This window comes from Anneissia japonica, unplaced genomic scaffold (genome assembly GCF_011630105.1).
Source record: "Anneissia japonica isolate Jap-2015-1 unplaced genomic scaffold, ASM1163010v1 scaffold288256_len377385_cov191, whole genome shotgun sequence".
Taxonomy (NCBI): domain Eukaryota; kingdom Metazoa; phylum Echinodermata; class Crinoidea; order Comatulida; family Comatulidae; genus Anneissia; species Anneissia japonica.
The window spans coordinates 120,920-136,309 of record NW_022721455.1 but is presented as its reverse complement, the minus strand read 5'-3'; the positions used below and the strand labels follow the sequence as shown (position 1 = coordinate 136,309).

The 15,390-nt window shown below is 33.9% G+C and overlaps 2 protein-coding genes across 2 annotated transcripts in view; one reads left to right on the top strand and one right to left on the bottom strand.

The window, feature by feature from the left end:
* LOC117111566 (beta-4C adrenergic receptor-like) overlaps positions 1 to 1,452 on the bottom strand; it is an 8,697-nt gene extending 7,245 nt beyond the window's left edge. Inside the window, exon 1 of the mRNA XM_033254514.1 lies at positions 1,276 to 1,452. The gene's annotated coding sequence lies outside the window, so the exon portion shown is untranslated. The remainder of the gene's footprint in view (positions 1 to 1,275) is intronic.
* A 2,784-nt stretch (positions 1,453 to 4,236) lies between these two features.
* Positions 4,237 to 15,390, top strand: part of LOC117111565 — a 34,340-nt gene continuing 23,186 nt past the window's right edge. The window contains exon 1 of the mRNA XM_033254513.1: positions 4,237 to 4,298. Coding sequence (XP_033110404.1) covers positions 4,289 to 4,298 — 10 coding nt within the window. The 5' untranslated portion in view covers positions 4,237 to 4,288. The remainder of the gene's footprint in view (positions 4,299 to 15,390) is intronic.

The window sequence follows — 15,390 nt, the reverse complement described above, 5'->3', positions numbered from 1 at the left end:
ACCTGGTACTATGCCGAACATTTTCTAGTAGGTTTTATCGGGTTAACTCACAAGCTGATCTAGGTCAATTTTTTGGGCGGGGTATTTGGGGGTGTCTGGCAGGTATACCCCACCATTAAAAATGTCTGGCGGGGACCATTCCTGATACCTGGTACTATGCCCAACATTTTCCAGTAGGTTTCATCGGGTTAACTCGCAAGCTGATCTAGCTTAATTTTGGGGTAACGGTTTTTTGCGTCTGGCATGCACCCCCCACCACTGGAAATGTCTGGCATTGACCATTCATGTCATCTTGAAATATGCCGAATATATTCTGATAGGTTTCATTCGGTTAATTCACAAGTTGATCTAGCTCAATTTTTGGGGCCCTTTTTATGCCTCTCCTGACCACACCCACCACAATGGGACCGGCAGATGCCCATTCTCCTACATAGACAGGCACATAGAACATTACTATTTTCACAGAAATTGGTTAACTTTCCAGCTATGCTGACACCCCTGGGCTCCTGGTCTATAATGTCTTTAAAATGAATGTTAAAAAAAAGCCCCTCTAATTCTAGACCAATTAGTACCAACTCTCACCTATCTCTCTACACCTAAGCTCACCCTCTTCTGACACCCCTCTTATTCAAAACTGACCTTTATGAAGTCCCAAGTGATAAAATTACCGAATGTAAAAAGACCTCTTTTTAGAAGTAAAATAACCTGTGCAAGATTTGTTTGGAAATAATAATCATAATTTAATTGAGTTTAGAATGTAAACACCCGCGCGTACCTCAATGCTTATATACGGGACAGGCGCAAGTTATTATATTGGGTTTTTGGAAGAGCTAATATAAAAATTTTAAATAGAATGTTTATTTGTACAAAAAAAAAAATTAAGAATAATTTTTTGTATAAAATTAAAAAAATAAATAAATTGGGGGGAAAAATTGAATACCAAGACACATTTCAAACTCACGCCCGTAAGTTCTTAGAACACATCATTAACCGATCGCGCCATTCAAGCGACATGCACTATTACAGTAGTGGTAAAAAAAAACTACATTATTAATCTCAAACAATTAGAGACGTGTGTAAATGCTATAAAGATAAATATTAAAAGTAAATAGCAAATGAAAAGTTTGGTCATGCCTAAATTTCTATCTTAGTTAAATAATATGCTTTCAGAACTAACAAAATAATAAAAAGTATTACAATGTGTTTTCTAGTTTTAATTCAATGTGTCGAGAATTTTGTTAGAAGAGTTTTCTGAAGTGAATCTGTTCAACTTACCTGCAGGTTTATATAGTTGATGCTGGAAGAATGCCTCTATAGTATGCTGTATCTCTACCAAAACTTTACTCAGTGATCATTTTTCTAAATGTTGTGGTTGCTTTATATGAAAATATTGGAATATAAATGTTTGTTTAATGTGCATTAATAGCCAATTATTCACTAGCTGATGGTCTATGCAGCATTTTTAAAGCGTATTAACTTACTAAGTGGATTGATTGATGGTGAATTGCTGAATTTTTCATTTGGACAATATTAATTGTGCCTTTTCTAATTACCTTTTCATCAAGTGGCACTGTAATGGAAAGCAATTAACCTTCATTAAAATGATAACCCAAAAGAGTGACGTAGCTAGGTGATGATATTCCCTTTTACAAGACTATAATTTCTTGTCCATTGGATGTGAACCTTATCCAAGGTCCGTAGCCTAAGTATTGGTTGATTCATGTTTTCAGGAAATGTACTGTACCTTAAGATTGTCATTTTTACCCCCTACATCTAGATCATGATTTCCCATTGTGTGCAATTATTCTCTTGCCAACAGTAGTCTAAAAAGAGTTTTATTAAAAACCTAAGTTTCACACTTGATACTACTTTGTCGTGGAACAGACATGGTCGGCTAACCAAGGCAAAAGCCAATATTGGGTCTTATATGCAGAATATGTTTTCTGTGCAATACATATCAAACATCTTCTTTTACATTCCTCTCTTTCGAAGCATATAAGATTACTGCTCACCTGTATGGAGTCCGTCATCTAAACATAATTTACAAATCACTGAAAGTGTTCAAACATATGCAGCTAAATTTATTCATAATGATAATGAAACCAATTGTATAATAGCTTTTCTATTGTGTAATTTATTGCCTCGAATTTCAGAAATCAGATCTATGCAGTCTTCTTAATTTCATCCCATGCCTAACTGCCAAGCATGATATTTTCTATTTTTATTCATCTTCCAGAAATTCTTTGATTTTTGACAAATTACCCTCATATATTATTAATAATAATATATACAAATTTTCAACAAAAGTAGATGAAACTTATTGAAGTTTCTTGGATTAGCAATTCACAATCTCCAGTAACGTATCCAACTTGAACAGGGACTATATACTGGACGTCGGCATCTTGTCGATGTTTTCGCCAGACCTGCTGTGTGAGGTGCTGCCAAGGATGATATCAAAAATGTTTGGAAGTTCAAAGCCGCTTTGATCTTTGTTCATCGCGTCCCTGATCTTGCATATTTGGGTGGTTCCTTAATTTGTATTTTTTCTAGAAGTTGTTCTTTTTTTACCACTTTGACATTCCATTCTGTTTTATTGTTAAGTTGTGATGCATGGTCTTTGATTGCAGACTTGTGATTTATTTTTTATGTATGGTTTTTTTCCTATTTTATTCGCTTCAACATCCTTCTTGTGTTCTTTAACTCTGGTTTTGAGTGGTCTCCGTATTTTACTGATATAGACATAGATGCTGCGACAATTCAAACTGGGTACACTATAACACAAGCATCCTCAGATTTACTAAATGAGCTCTGATTTTGTTGTGTGGTATAAAAAACATTGACTTTGTGACCATGCATGGTTTTCCTTATATGCGTTCTTATAATCCGTATGCCCATAATGTATCTCATTTTATTCTTTGTGCTGAGTATTCTCAGGATGTGTTTGTTTCTTGTTCTTTCTGTTGTTTAGTACCTTTTAAAATACCAATCTGGGTATTCATATTGATGTAATGCCTTCCTAACGACGGTAGTCAGGAGGGGAGGGGACAACTGGGCCTCCTTGAGTCTGCTACTGCAAATGTAGCATAGACAAACCAAACCAGTCACTTATTGCAAAACTTGATTTTTATTATTAATACAGGATTAAAGGTGAAATGAGAGCTATAAAATGGTAAAGGAATCATTTCAATCCGACATTTATATTTGAGAAATCAGCCTTCAAAGTTTATAATTTTGGGCATTTCTCAGGCAAAAAGCATCACCAAATTGTTAAAAATTGTTGTGATAATGTTGAAAATGTGGAAAGTAACATATGATGTATAGATATGATTAAAAATGCTGACATTTCAGCATGTTTTGACCATTATCTCTGAAACTCAATTTGTGAGGAGTGACTGGTTTGGCTCTTCTTTGCTACTTTATAGTTTCTTTATTAAAAGGCCTTTTATATATTTCTTTGCTTGGGCTGCCCTGATAACATCCAGACCTCACTCTTTTATTGAGTCCGCGTAAGACGCTGACCCGAAAGCCTTACTGCTGTTCTTGTTCTTGTTACCAAAACTTTGATGTTGATGATGCTAATGACGGCAGTAATGGTGTTGATAATGAATGATGGAAAAACAACGCAACATGGTCCAGCGGTTACGTGTTTGTCATTCATGGGAGATGTTCTGGGTCTTTGTCTACAGTTATTTACAACCAGTTTGTGATTTACAGATATTTTTAAAAATTTCACAGAACTCATTTTCGTTAAAGATTGTGTAATATGGTAATGGTAATGGTTGGTGACTTATATGCTCCAAAATGCCTCATTAATTCAGACCTTCCAAGTTCCCAGAAATTTGCGGGTTTCCCAGATTTTTATTGAGGATCCCTGCTTCCCATAATTTTTACAGTTATTCCTAGAAAATACTGAATTTTCATTGTGAATTTTAAAATGGCTTCTAAATGTATATTTTCCAAAATTAAACAACATTTTTCTCTTCCAAATAATTAGATTACTATTAAACAACCTATTGCTTTGTTCAATAAAACCTGAAACGGACTCATTTTGCTTATTGTTTGCACTTATAAACGATCACTTCAATAAATGACAAATTACCCAGAAATTTCACTTCACCTACTTGGGACCTCTGCTAGTCATAATTCGCATAATTATTTCTTATCTTCTTGTGATAATGGTTATGTAGAAACCTGTTCTCACAACAAGATGATGATCTCAGTGAAAGATTGGGTTAAAAAATAATGCACCTGGAAGATCAAAGCTGATAAACATCATGGAATTTCATTAATGGTTAAAGGCAGGATCTGAAAAATTTGTATTAGAGTCCAAGAGCTCTTTAGTGTCTCCAGTTTCCTACTTAACATTTCTATATGTATGACAACAATTTGTCGTCATTTTTTTTCTAATCTTCTAAGTTTTTTTATAGAAAGATTTCATTTATAACTTTATTGACTTTTTCGTTCAGTTGCTATCCTACATATTTAAAAGTGAATTTTTCAAAAGTTACTGTACCGTAAAACCTTATATGGACCTTTCCTCTAAGCTCCGCCCCTTGGATATTGTTGCTACGGTCCCACAAGATGAGTGTTAAAACATATGCAAACATGCGCGTTTGTAGGACAACACGTGTGTTTGTGAGACGTGCTCATATTCCTAGCGTTGTTCTGATCAGTCACTCCGGAAAGGTCTCTGTGGCAGATTGCTATAAAACGGTCTTAACTGGTAATCTTAACTCCTCGAATAAAGCTGGCTTTGTCACTTAGATGGTCTTACTAAAGTCATTCCTCTAAGACCATTGCTATAAAACAGTCTTCCCTAAGACCGCTTTGAGTATTGAAATCCAAACAAGCACTCCCTGGTAACGTAAGATTGAAGGCGACGTCATGCAAATGTATCAAAATGAACGTAAATAAACGCTGTAGACATATTTTTAAAGACGCTGAGAAGATTGCGGAGTATTCGTCGTTCAGTTCTCTGACTTTGACGATCTAGGCCATTGCACTCTTGAATTAATCAGCAGAACACCATGATGAAAATTATTTAAGACCATTTTAAGCCTCCTCCGAGTAGGCTTTAATTTTGAAATTTAAGACTTGTTAGACTACGGTATAGCCATGGTCTATAATTATAGACCAGTAGTGACATCACGATTATTGCCGGCTAACCATTAAGACCGTCTAAAGACAGCTTATAGCAATCCGCCCCTGAGCTCCTTTTTTTTTGTGAATTCAGATGGGCGTCTTCTCGATGTGGGATTTATTTCGAGATGAGCTTCTTTTCGAGACTACTTCTGCAAAGCAAAGAGTGGGGGTGGGGCTCCTTTTCAAAAGGAATGCTGTAAATTTTGTGAATTTGTACTATACAAACAATAAATAAGGCCACTGTAACATCAATCTGTATCATGGCTTATAATGTATTTAACTGACATTAAATCACCTAAACTACTGTATAAACCAAGCTTGTATTTAATTTATTTTGTTTTCTGAAATTCATGTACAGTGTATGTACTGTACTTTCTCAAAAAGAAGCCTATGCTATCTTGAAACAAAACCCATGGGTTTTTTTTTTAGATGGGCTTCTTTTCGAGGCTAATTTTGCAAATTGAAGAGGGGGCTTCAAATCGAGATGGGCTTCCTCTCGAAATTAAGCCAATGGGCTTCAATTCAAGGTTTATGATACTTTATTATATTTACTGCTACAAGAAATTAATACTGTTTATTCCTCGTTATTGCATTAACATTTCATTGCTCACTAACCAGGGTTCCCAAGTGTAAATGTTGCTCTAGAGTCTCTAGGATTTTTAATTCATCTCCATCTCCAGGAAACTCCAGGATTTTATCAAATTTGCACAACTAGGGCTCATGCTAGTAATCTAGATTTTCCCATCTTATGCACACAATGGCAGAGTTTCTTGAACATTCAGCTATTTTGTACTAATGGTGACCCGACCCAAACCTCTTTGATTTTATGATAAGCACAGCAATATTCTTGCACGCCAATGCTACTCTTTACACATTTACCGGTAGCTGCAATGTCACACACCTGTGATATCCTTGACAAATTCTCAAAGAATTTTCCTTTCCACATGGAATCCTGACTAAAAGTCAAATTCATATATGCACTCGAATTTTCACAATATTTGTTTGTACTTTAGCCAGCTGCTTGTCACATGTCTTGTATTATTTGATGCCTTGCTTTGAATAAATGTCACCCTCAAATAAACGCCCCCCCTCCCCCGCCCATCCAGTACCACATATGGAGTAGATGCTTCACTGGAATGAACGCCCAGGGACTTTTTTTTCCTCGAATAGATGTCCCAAGTGCTGTTGAACAGTACCAAAGATCTTATAAACACAAGATATCGTTCTCCGCGATTTACGCATGCAAATTCTGTAATAATGCATGAACGGCGCCCTCGTGCTAAATTGGAAACTTTTGAACCTTGACCGCTCTGACCATAGCGTACGCCGCAAAACTTTACGTTTACGCGTAACAATTAGAAGCGTTCGATTTACAATGCGCCCTCTCTATGGAACACAAGGAACAAATTTAACGAACTTTTGTGGAAATCGAACGCCCTATTTCAGATCCATGGCAATGACTAGGACGCCCTCTCCCAAAACTGACTACTTTTGTGCCAAATCGATGCTTCTGTTTGTTACGGGTAAATCGCGGAGAATGCCATCTTGTGTTTATAAGATTCCCAACACATTCTATTATTGTTCTACCCTAGTAGAATTAATTTTTTTTCTATCCTGGTTAGGATAATATGTCTTTATTTAACATCATGCAATAACACATTATAATTTGTAATTATGTATTGTAGTTCTACACTTTACAGTAAAGTTAATGGGTGTACGTTTGAGTATAATTTTATGCCAAAAAAGAAATGCCTCCATTGAATAATCACCTCTCTCGAACAGATTCCCCCTGGAAAACCCTTCATTAATAAACACTGTGGTGCGTGTATTCGAATAAATATGGCAAAGCATATGCTCTAACAACTCACTAGCTTAGAGGTATGCTACAAATATATAGCAGGCTTTAACATAGCTCCTTGCTACATACAGTTTATTATACAAGTGCATGATTATGCCTCAGGCATAACAGTGTTTATTGCTACAAATATGTGTCCGCATCTTTCACAACAAGTTCCAAAATGTTGGAAAAGAGTTGAACGAAAATCTTTCAGTCTCCACCAATAAATCATAGGATTGGCCATTGAATTTATGATTCCAAGTATAAGGAAAGTGTTTAACACAACATCGTTATTGTGTCCAATAAGGATATAAAAATTAAGGTACAGTATGTTGCCATTGGTGACCAGCAGATGACAAAGGCTCCAATAATGATCAAGAATGTTTTCAGAAGTTTCTTAGATCGTTTGAGTTCCTCTGAATTCTGTTGAATAACAGCTGAGTTCTGTTGGTACAAACTCCAGTAGATTTTTGAATAAAGAAGGATTGTTGTAATCATTGATGTGAAAAAACAGGTTGAAAATATAAAACCCATTTTGTCAGGACTAACAATACCGAAGCACATGACAGGGAAAATCCAAAGTAGAATGCAGACAACAAGGCAACGTCTGGCTGTGACAATGATGTCATAGTTAAAAGGTGCCCAGACAAGAGCAATTGAACAGTCCACAGCAACAGCAGCTAATGTCAGTACAGAGGTGTTTGCTAAAGTGCAGTAAACGGTGAAGAAGCTCACCCTTGTGTGTATCTGGGTTGGATCTGAAGTATGGTAATTCAAAATGAAATGAATAGCTAAAAAGCTATTTGCCAGAACATCAGTCATCGCTAAAGAAAATATAAAAATATTATGCTTTTTCCATAATCTTTGTGTGGTGGCAATGATAACTGTGACAATGAAATTTACAAATGCTACCAAAATTGAAAATGGAACAATGATCAATATAAGTTCATTCACATGCAGACTTCTTCCGTTGATAGCAGTGATGTTTAAATCAGAGCTGTTCATTCTGGCTTCAAGGTGTTCTTTGAGGTAGTTGCTTGTTTTCTTACTTTCCTCCAATCTTTTCTCCTGTCATGTTTACTTTGCTGCATCAGCAATATAATAATATTATTTCTTTAGTGTATTTTGATATCCCATTCTTTCCAAATCATACATGCAAAAGCTGAGTGCAATAATAGCAGATTTTTAATATTTAAAAGTTCAATATTTAAGTTGATTATTCACTATTACTATTTTTAGTGTTAATTGAAGAATTGATGTATATACACAACATGGTGTCACATTATATACATGCTTGAAATAAGAACCTCACAGTATCTCATTTCAAATGTGTATATTACAATAGCTCATATGGGGAAACATAATATTGGTGTTTGCCATTAATTCAATCTGATATTGTCATTGTACAAAATTTAAGCTTTCTTTCAATACTATAAACATAATTTGTATTTAACTTAATAAGAGTTGACTCAGATTTTGTATTTGAGGATACATACATGATTCTGTATGTATCATTACATCATTTCCAATGTGTTAATAGGTAGTTTATGGAGTAATTGTCTTCTAATCTAATACACCGACTTCAATTTTAATTGTTGCTTGTTCAACATTGATCAAGTTATCTTCTGTTATAAATTCATTGATTTGACAAACATCCAAAATACAAGACTCAAGAAACTTGAGTTGGTTTAATTTTGTTTGGTTTGGTGTAGAAAAAAGTCACTGAGGTATAAGTAGTATTGACATGGGAGGTGGGGGGATGGGGGACTGATGAGTGCAAAGGTTAAATAAGGTGGGGGCGTATTAAGCTAGATTTAAGTGAGGGAGTGTTATCTGGTAAATTAAGGTGAATTGAGGTGATTAGTAATTACTTAAGTTTAATTCTTTTGCTTATGTAAACAAAGAGAATATTAGTAAACAGCATACTGCATCCACAACTTATTGTTAAAAACAAAATGTTTTATTACCATTACCAATCTCCAAGACAATTAATTTTAGCTGTATTTAGATCATTTAACAACATACACAGGGACAATGAACAACAGTAAAAATTTACAAAGTTATATTTACTGACTGATTACCGAGAACTACCAACGAAAGTTTAAAATGATATTTCTTTCTGTTAAGATCCTCATACAAAGAGAAGATTATACACAAAAGTACATGTTATTAGTAATATTTTTTTTTTAAATAGAAGAAAGTCCCTGCCAACTGGCAGTGCAAGAGGTAGCAGGAGGCTTAAACCTTCTCCCTGTTATAAAGGGGCAAATCCTACCCGGAGAGCCACGACCACTTGGACAAAATCATATTTATATTTTTTATATTTTTAATAATCTTTTGGGCATATGCCATCTAAAACACATTTTTATCAACATTACACATTTACAAGTAGCACATTGTTAGTATTATATTAAATATACAATTAGCATTATTAGTCAGCCATTCCTTGGCAAAACTATGTAACTTGAAATTTTCACTTTTCAAGAAAAATAGAGTTTACGTTAGCATGTTTGCAACTTGGCGATAAACTGTCCTAGCCTTCTGAAATTTTGCATGACTATGTAGCTATAGACGACATAATTATGTGTAAAAGTTTAATTACAACCGTTGGTGTATTGCAAAGTTATTAACGATAATTACAGATACGTTTTACTTTAGAAACATGTCATGCGTGGTATTGTCACAAGTGCCACATATTTTTTTGAATTTATCACATCTGAGGCAATCGTATGCATTATCTAGCTTGTTCATATGTTGTTGTTAAGATAATTGATATCAAAACACCATCAACAAGTTGATTTTGCTGTGCCAAGGCCTAGAAAGGCTTATGGTTATGAGATACCAAGGCATTGAATTATAAATGGACTGAAAAGAGAAGGCAATGACGAAATAATGTATAAAATGTTTACAATACATTAAGTATTATTACAAATGTCTACCAGGAGGATAGGCCTCCTTAACTTCATCAACAACAATCAATTAATTATCTTAATCGTATCGTGAAGCGCTGTGAACAGTGTCAGTGCGTGTACTACAACACGCGCAGTTAATTTATTAATCACTGGGCAACCGATCACTGCAGCATGGCAATTTGATTTTAATAGCCTATAGTATAACTTTTTTGGTCAGAACTCAATGCAGTCAATCTGTTTGCACAAGGATGTGGGAACCAAAATTCAGTGATCAAAATATTTCAAATTTATTGACAGAAAACATGATCAGAATGAAGTAAACATAAATATTAAATCAAAAGCACAAATATATATATGCTTACACTACATATCAGTGACATATCCAGGAATTAAATATAGAGGGTGCCCAGGGAGGAACTTTGACAGATAGAGTTTCCACCCACCTGAGCCCCAACATGGTTAGGACTGAGGTAAGAAAAATTATGATTATGGCACTTCTAGATGGCTGGGAATGGCACTCTTAGATTTAAATTTCAATATATTTTTTATGATTTTGAAAAATTTGGAGAGGGGGGGAAACTTGGCGCCCCCCCCCCCCCTTGAGTCTGCCACTGCAAATGTGGCAAAAACAAGCAAAACCGGTCACTCGTTCCAAAAATTGATTTTTAGTTAATTAATACAGGATTAAAGATGAAAATGAGAGCTACTGTATAAAATGGTAAAGGAATCATTTAAATCTGACATTTAAAGAACAATATTTGAGAAATCAGCCTTCAAAGTTTATTATTTTGGGCATTTCTCTGGCAAAAAAACTATCACCAAATTGTTAAAATTTGTACATTATTGCCATTACCACTAGGGCTGGATGGCACAGTTGGTTAAAGGGTGTGTTCTAAAGAACTTGGTTGTGAGTCTTGGTATTCAATTTTTTTTCCCCAATTTTAAGAAATTTTATTTTTTTCAATTTTAAGAATTTTAATTTTGTACAAATGAAAATTCTAAATAATAATTTTTTTGTATAAATAAAAATCCTAATTATTTAAAAATATGTATCTTATTAGCTCTTCCAAAAAACCCAATATAATAACTTGCACCTGTACCGCATTTAAGCGTGCAGTAACGTGCGGACCGGTGAACGGTCTCTCTTGTTTTGTGACAGATATTTGAGTTTTTTAAAGGTCTGCTGCTAGATGAGCTCACAATAATAAAATCTTAGAAGCAAGTAATAACAGCACAAAAATCTTTCAAGTAGATCATAGGATTTATCAACGATTTTTATCAAATCAATTGGTTAAATTGCTACTCCAATTTGTAAGCAGTTTCTAAAACAATTATATTTTTCTTATGTATCGTACATTCAGATTTATATGAACCAAAACAATAAAAGTCACTTTTCTCTTGTTTAGTAAATATTGTGGTTGAAAAATACGTGGATGGTCAATCCTATCAGAGTACTAATTCTAACCTCATTTCAAATTTTATTCAAGAATATTTAGTCATGTTTTGTGTGCTTCTTTGGTTTAGCAACCATACTGTACATTTCTTTAAAAGTCTTTGGTCGCCTGTTGGTATGTAAAAGTGTGCATAATGAACCAACAATATAATGTTAATATATTTGCAGTAAAGTTATAGTTTATGGAGATACTGGTGTGATGGCATTAGTTTGATTACAGGTAAATTGAACTAAATTTCTCAAACCACATCTGTGAAGCAATTTAACAATAACAGCACAAAAGTCTTTCAGCCTTAACAAGTAAATAGCTGGATTAGCCAATCTGTTTATTATCGTAAGTGTTAAACTTACTGACCCAAAATTTAAGCAGTTTTCTGAAAAGTTACACATATTAAAGCCAACAGTGAGACTGAAAATGGCAAATGGCATCCAGCAAGATGTGAATACCACAATGATGATAAGGAATGTTTTCAATAGACTTTTGGATTTTTGCATCTCATCTGGATTCTGGTGAATTATTGTTGCATTTTGGTGGTTAAGAGATCTGTAGATGTTGACGTACAAAACAGCTGTCATTATCATAGTTGTCATGTAAATGATTGCACTTATAACCATTGTGTGTTCATTTATTGCAAGGTACAGGCTAAAGGGATACACCCAGAGCAGAACACAGACAATGATGCAGCGCTTGATTGTCACAATGATGTCATATTTGAAAGGTGCCCAGACAAGAGCAATGGCACGATCCACGGCAACAGCTGCTAGTGTTGAACATGAAGTTGTTGCCATGGCAGCAGAAAATAATAGTACATTTATTTTGTTCTTTAATCGATGTGCAAGTGGAATCTGATAAATCACATCACGGGAGAGATCAACACCAAGAAAGAAAGAAGAAATTGTATCAGTGAATGCTAAGAAGCAGATAAAGATATTTTGTTTCTTCCACAACTTTGGTGTCATAGATATTATCAAGACAGCTGTCAGGTTTACGATAAATGCCAACAAATTGGCAAAAATGTTAATGAAGGCAAAGATGTTATATTCCCAATAATTAGTTGCAGACTCTTCTTCAGCTGAAGTAGTATTTTCCATTTCTTTTTTTTTTTTCAAATACAGCTGGATCTATTGTTAAATATGTCCAATATCCACAATTTATTGTCAAATAGTGTATGCATTGATGTTTTCAAAAAATATGAATGATCATTTCTTCGACCCTGAAGAAAAACTCTGGAAACATATAGAAGAAGTATATACAGGATCAGTACAACCTTTCTTTTAAGAACTTTAAATAGAAAAGTATTCAGATTGTTGATACTTCATCTCAAAATACTATCAAAGCAGAGGTTTTCAAGGATACTCGATATCTAGAAAGCATGATCTTTCAAAAGATCCAAAGTGCAATTGTTCTGCAACTACTGTATATATCATGCTCAGTTGTGTCATTATATGTATATGCATTTAATGTAGAAAATATAATTAGATAACAATTGATTACAGTGATGTTGATTCATGTTTCACCTATGATAGTGACTAGAGCCTAATTGCTAGACATATGGTCTAGTTCTTCATAATTAAGTTTGAAACATAAAAAATGAAAAAAATAGGAACAATAAATATTTAATGTAGTGTGGCCATGATTTTAGTTTTTTGGACGTAACTCAGTAAACCTTGAATTTGACATTTGTTTTTTTTTTCAGTCAAAATTTTATTTTGCACGTCAGAACATAACAAAATTAACAGTGACAGTTGCCAGATAATTTCCAATATGTAAATATTGCCATCTCATCTTTATTCATTTCATTTTGATTGATTGAGTGACCAAATGTGTGAGTCTGAGGTAGATGTTGACTTTAAAGCCACAAGTGCACTATAAACTCCTGTTAGATAATGCAATGAAAATATATTTCAGAATGGGCTGGCTGAAGCCACGGTATTATAAATGATAATATATTTTTAAACAATTATTAAGGCTATACATATTCATTCATCTCCCCTGTCTTCTTTTTAGTCTACCGCTTCTTCTTGATCTTGGTTGTCATTTCTTTTGTCATCTCTGCGAGCAACATGACCTGCCCATCTTCACTTTGCCTCCTTTATTCTTTCTATGATCTTTGACTTTATTTTATCTCTTATTACTGTACAGTGTTCTTAATCTTGCCTCTTTAATATTGTGATGTGTAATTTTCCTTTCTATAGTATATTGTGTTGTCTTAAGTTAAGTATTTATTTGTGGCTAACATAATTGTCAGGATTTAAAGTTAAATGACATTTTGTGTTAGATGGCTAGAATTATGGTGTAATCACAGTTCTGGTATTTGGTAGTAGGTTTGTTGAGATTGTAAACATCATCCAGTTATTATTTGATTCAAAATTTGTTGATGTTGTACATTGTTTAGATGTAGATAATTTGCAGGGATCTTTAATGTCCATACAGTCTTACATTCTAATACAATAAATGCTAAATGCACAACTAATGAATGATAAATAGGTGTGAAATGTAGCATCAGTCATAAATGTTAAATTTCTTATCAAAAAAATCTATGCTTCCTACATTTCTTCAATCCATTTTGGGCCCTATTCTAAAATATTGATAATGAATATATATTTTTAATATTGGAGCTGTATAAAGCTACAACATGTTTAGTGCTTAAATGGTATAAACCACAGGTGGGCAAAGTGCAGCCTACGGGCTAAATGTGGCCTGTCAGTAATTACAACAGTACTTTCAGTATTGCCTGTGAAATTCAGTAAAAATGTTTATGTTTTAAATTGTTTATAATACTTTTAAAGAGGTTTAGAAATACAGTAGTAGTGGCATGGTTTAGCGCGAACAGTTTGGTTTCCTAACCTTGAGGTTGTACATTTCCTTGATGTACATTTCCCTTGTGCCTTTGTGCAAGGCACTTTATCTGCATTGCTTCTCTCCACCCAGAAGTATAAAGGGAAGGTGGTGGGTTTCCCGCTGCTGCGCTGATTACAGCAGCAATACTTAAGCTTGTGCACTCAATGACCTGGGACAGGAGTGCATTGTATCTGCAAAGAAAGGTGCTGTATATATAACTGAATAAAATTTGAAAAGATTAAAAATATTCATACTTTACAGCAGTGCAGCATACTTTAAATAAGATAAATCAACAGTTTTTGATAATACTTCGATGCAATGCCTTTATTCATTATAACCTGCTAAAACTATGCTACAAAATATATACAAAGTGACTGATCTCCCGGTTACTTAGTTGAGATGTTAAGTTAGAACCTGTTCAGAGTCAGTTGTATCACTGTAACTTCTGTGCATCAGTGATATTTGGTGTTTCTTTTTCCTCTATTGGAGGTTAGTCACCTTATGTTTTGGGGTTTCTGATCGAATCAGAGGGAAATTCTTTCTCTACAAGTTAATCATTTGTTCAACTATATTTAAATAATCATAATTTTGATGGATTGGCCTGCCAGAATTAAATTTTTTTACTGTGATTTATAAGTTTGAGAATATTTTGGTGTAATTGTGGAGGAAGGTGCTGTCACTATAGGATGACCGATGGCATAATTGATGGTTTACCATAGTTGGGCATTCAAAAGTAGAGACACACAGTACAGCAGATTCAGTATCGACTATAAGCTGTCGGTATACAATCATTATATAATAATATTATTGAATCCTAATACTGTACTACATAACATTATGAACAGTTACAAAGCTGATTTTATAACAACTTAAAAATATTATATATTATTATATATTATTATTATAGCAAGTCCACACCATGAAATTTTATTTGACAAATTATGTGATAATCCAATATTTTGATGTAATATGACAGTTAATTAGTTACCCAAGATTTTTCTTTATCAACTTCATCATTTTTTAAAAATTTGAACGCAATGGAAACATTTTGACTAAAATATGTTGTCAAGTAAAATTAGTATGATTATCTCAAATATTCACAGTGAACATACAGTATTTTAAACTTAAATTATTCTGTTATTTTACACAACCGTTAACCTTTGAACTTCTAATTTGGTTATGTTTCATAATTTTAACACACTTA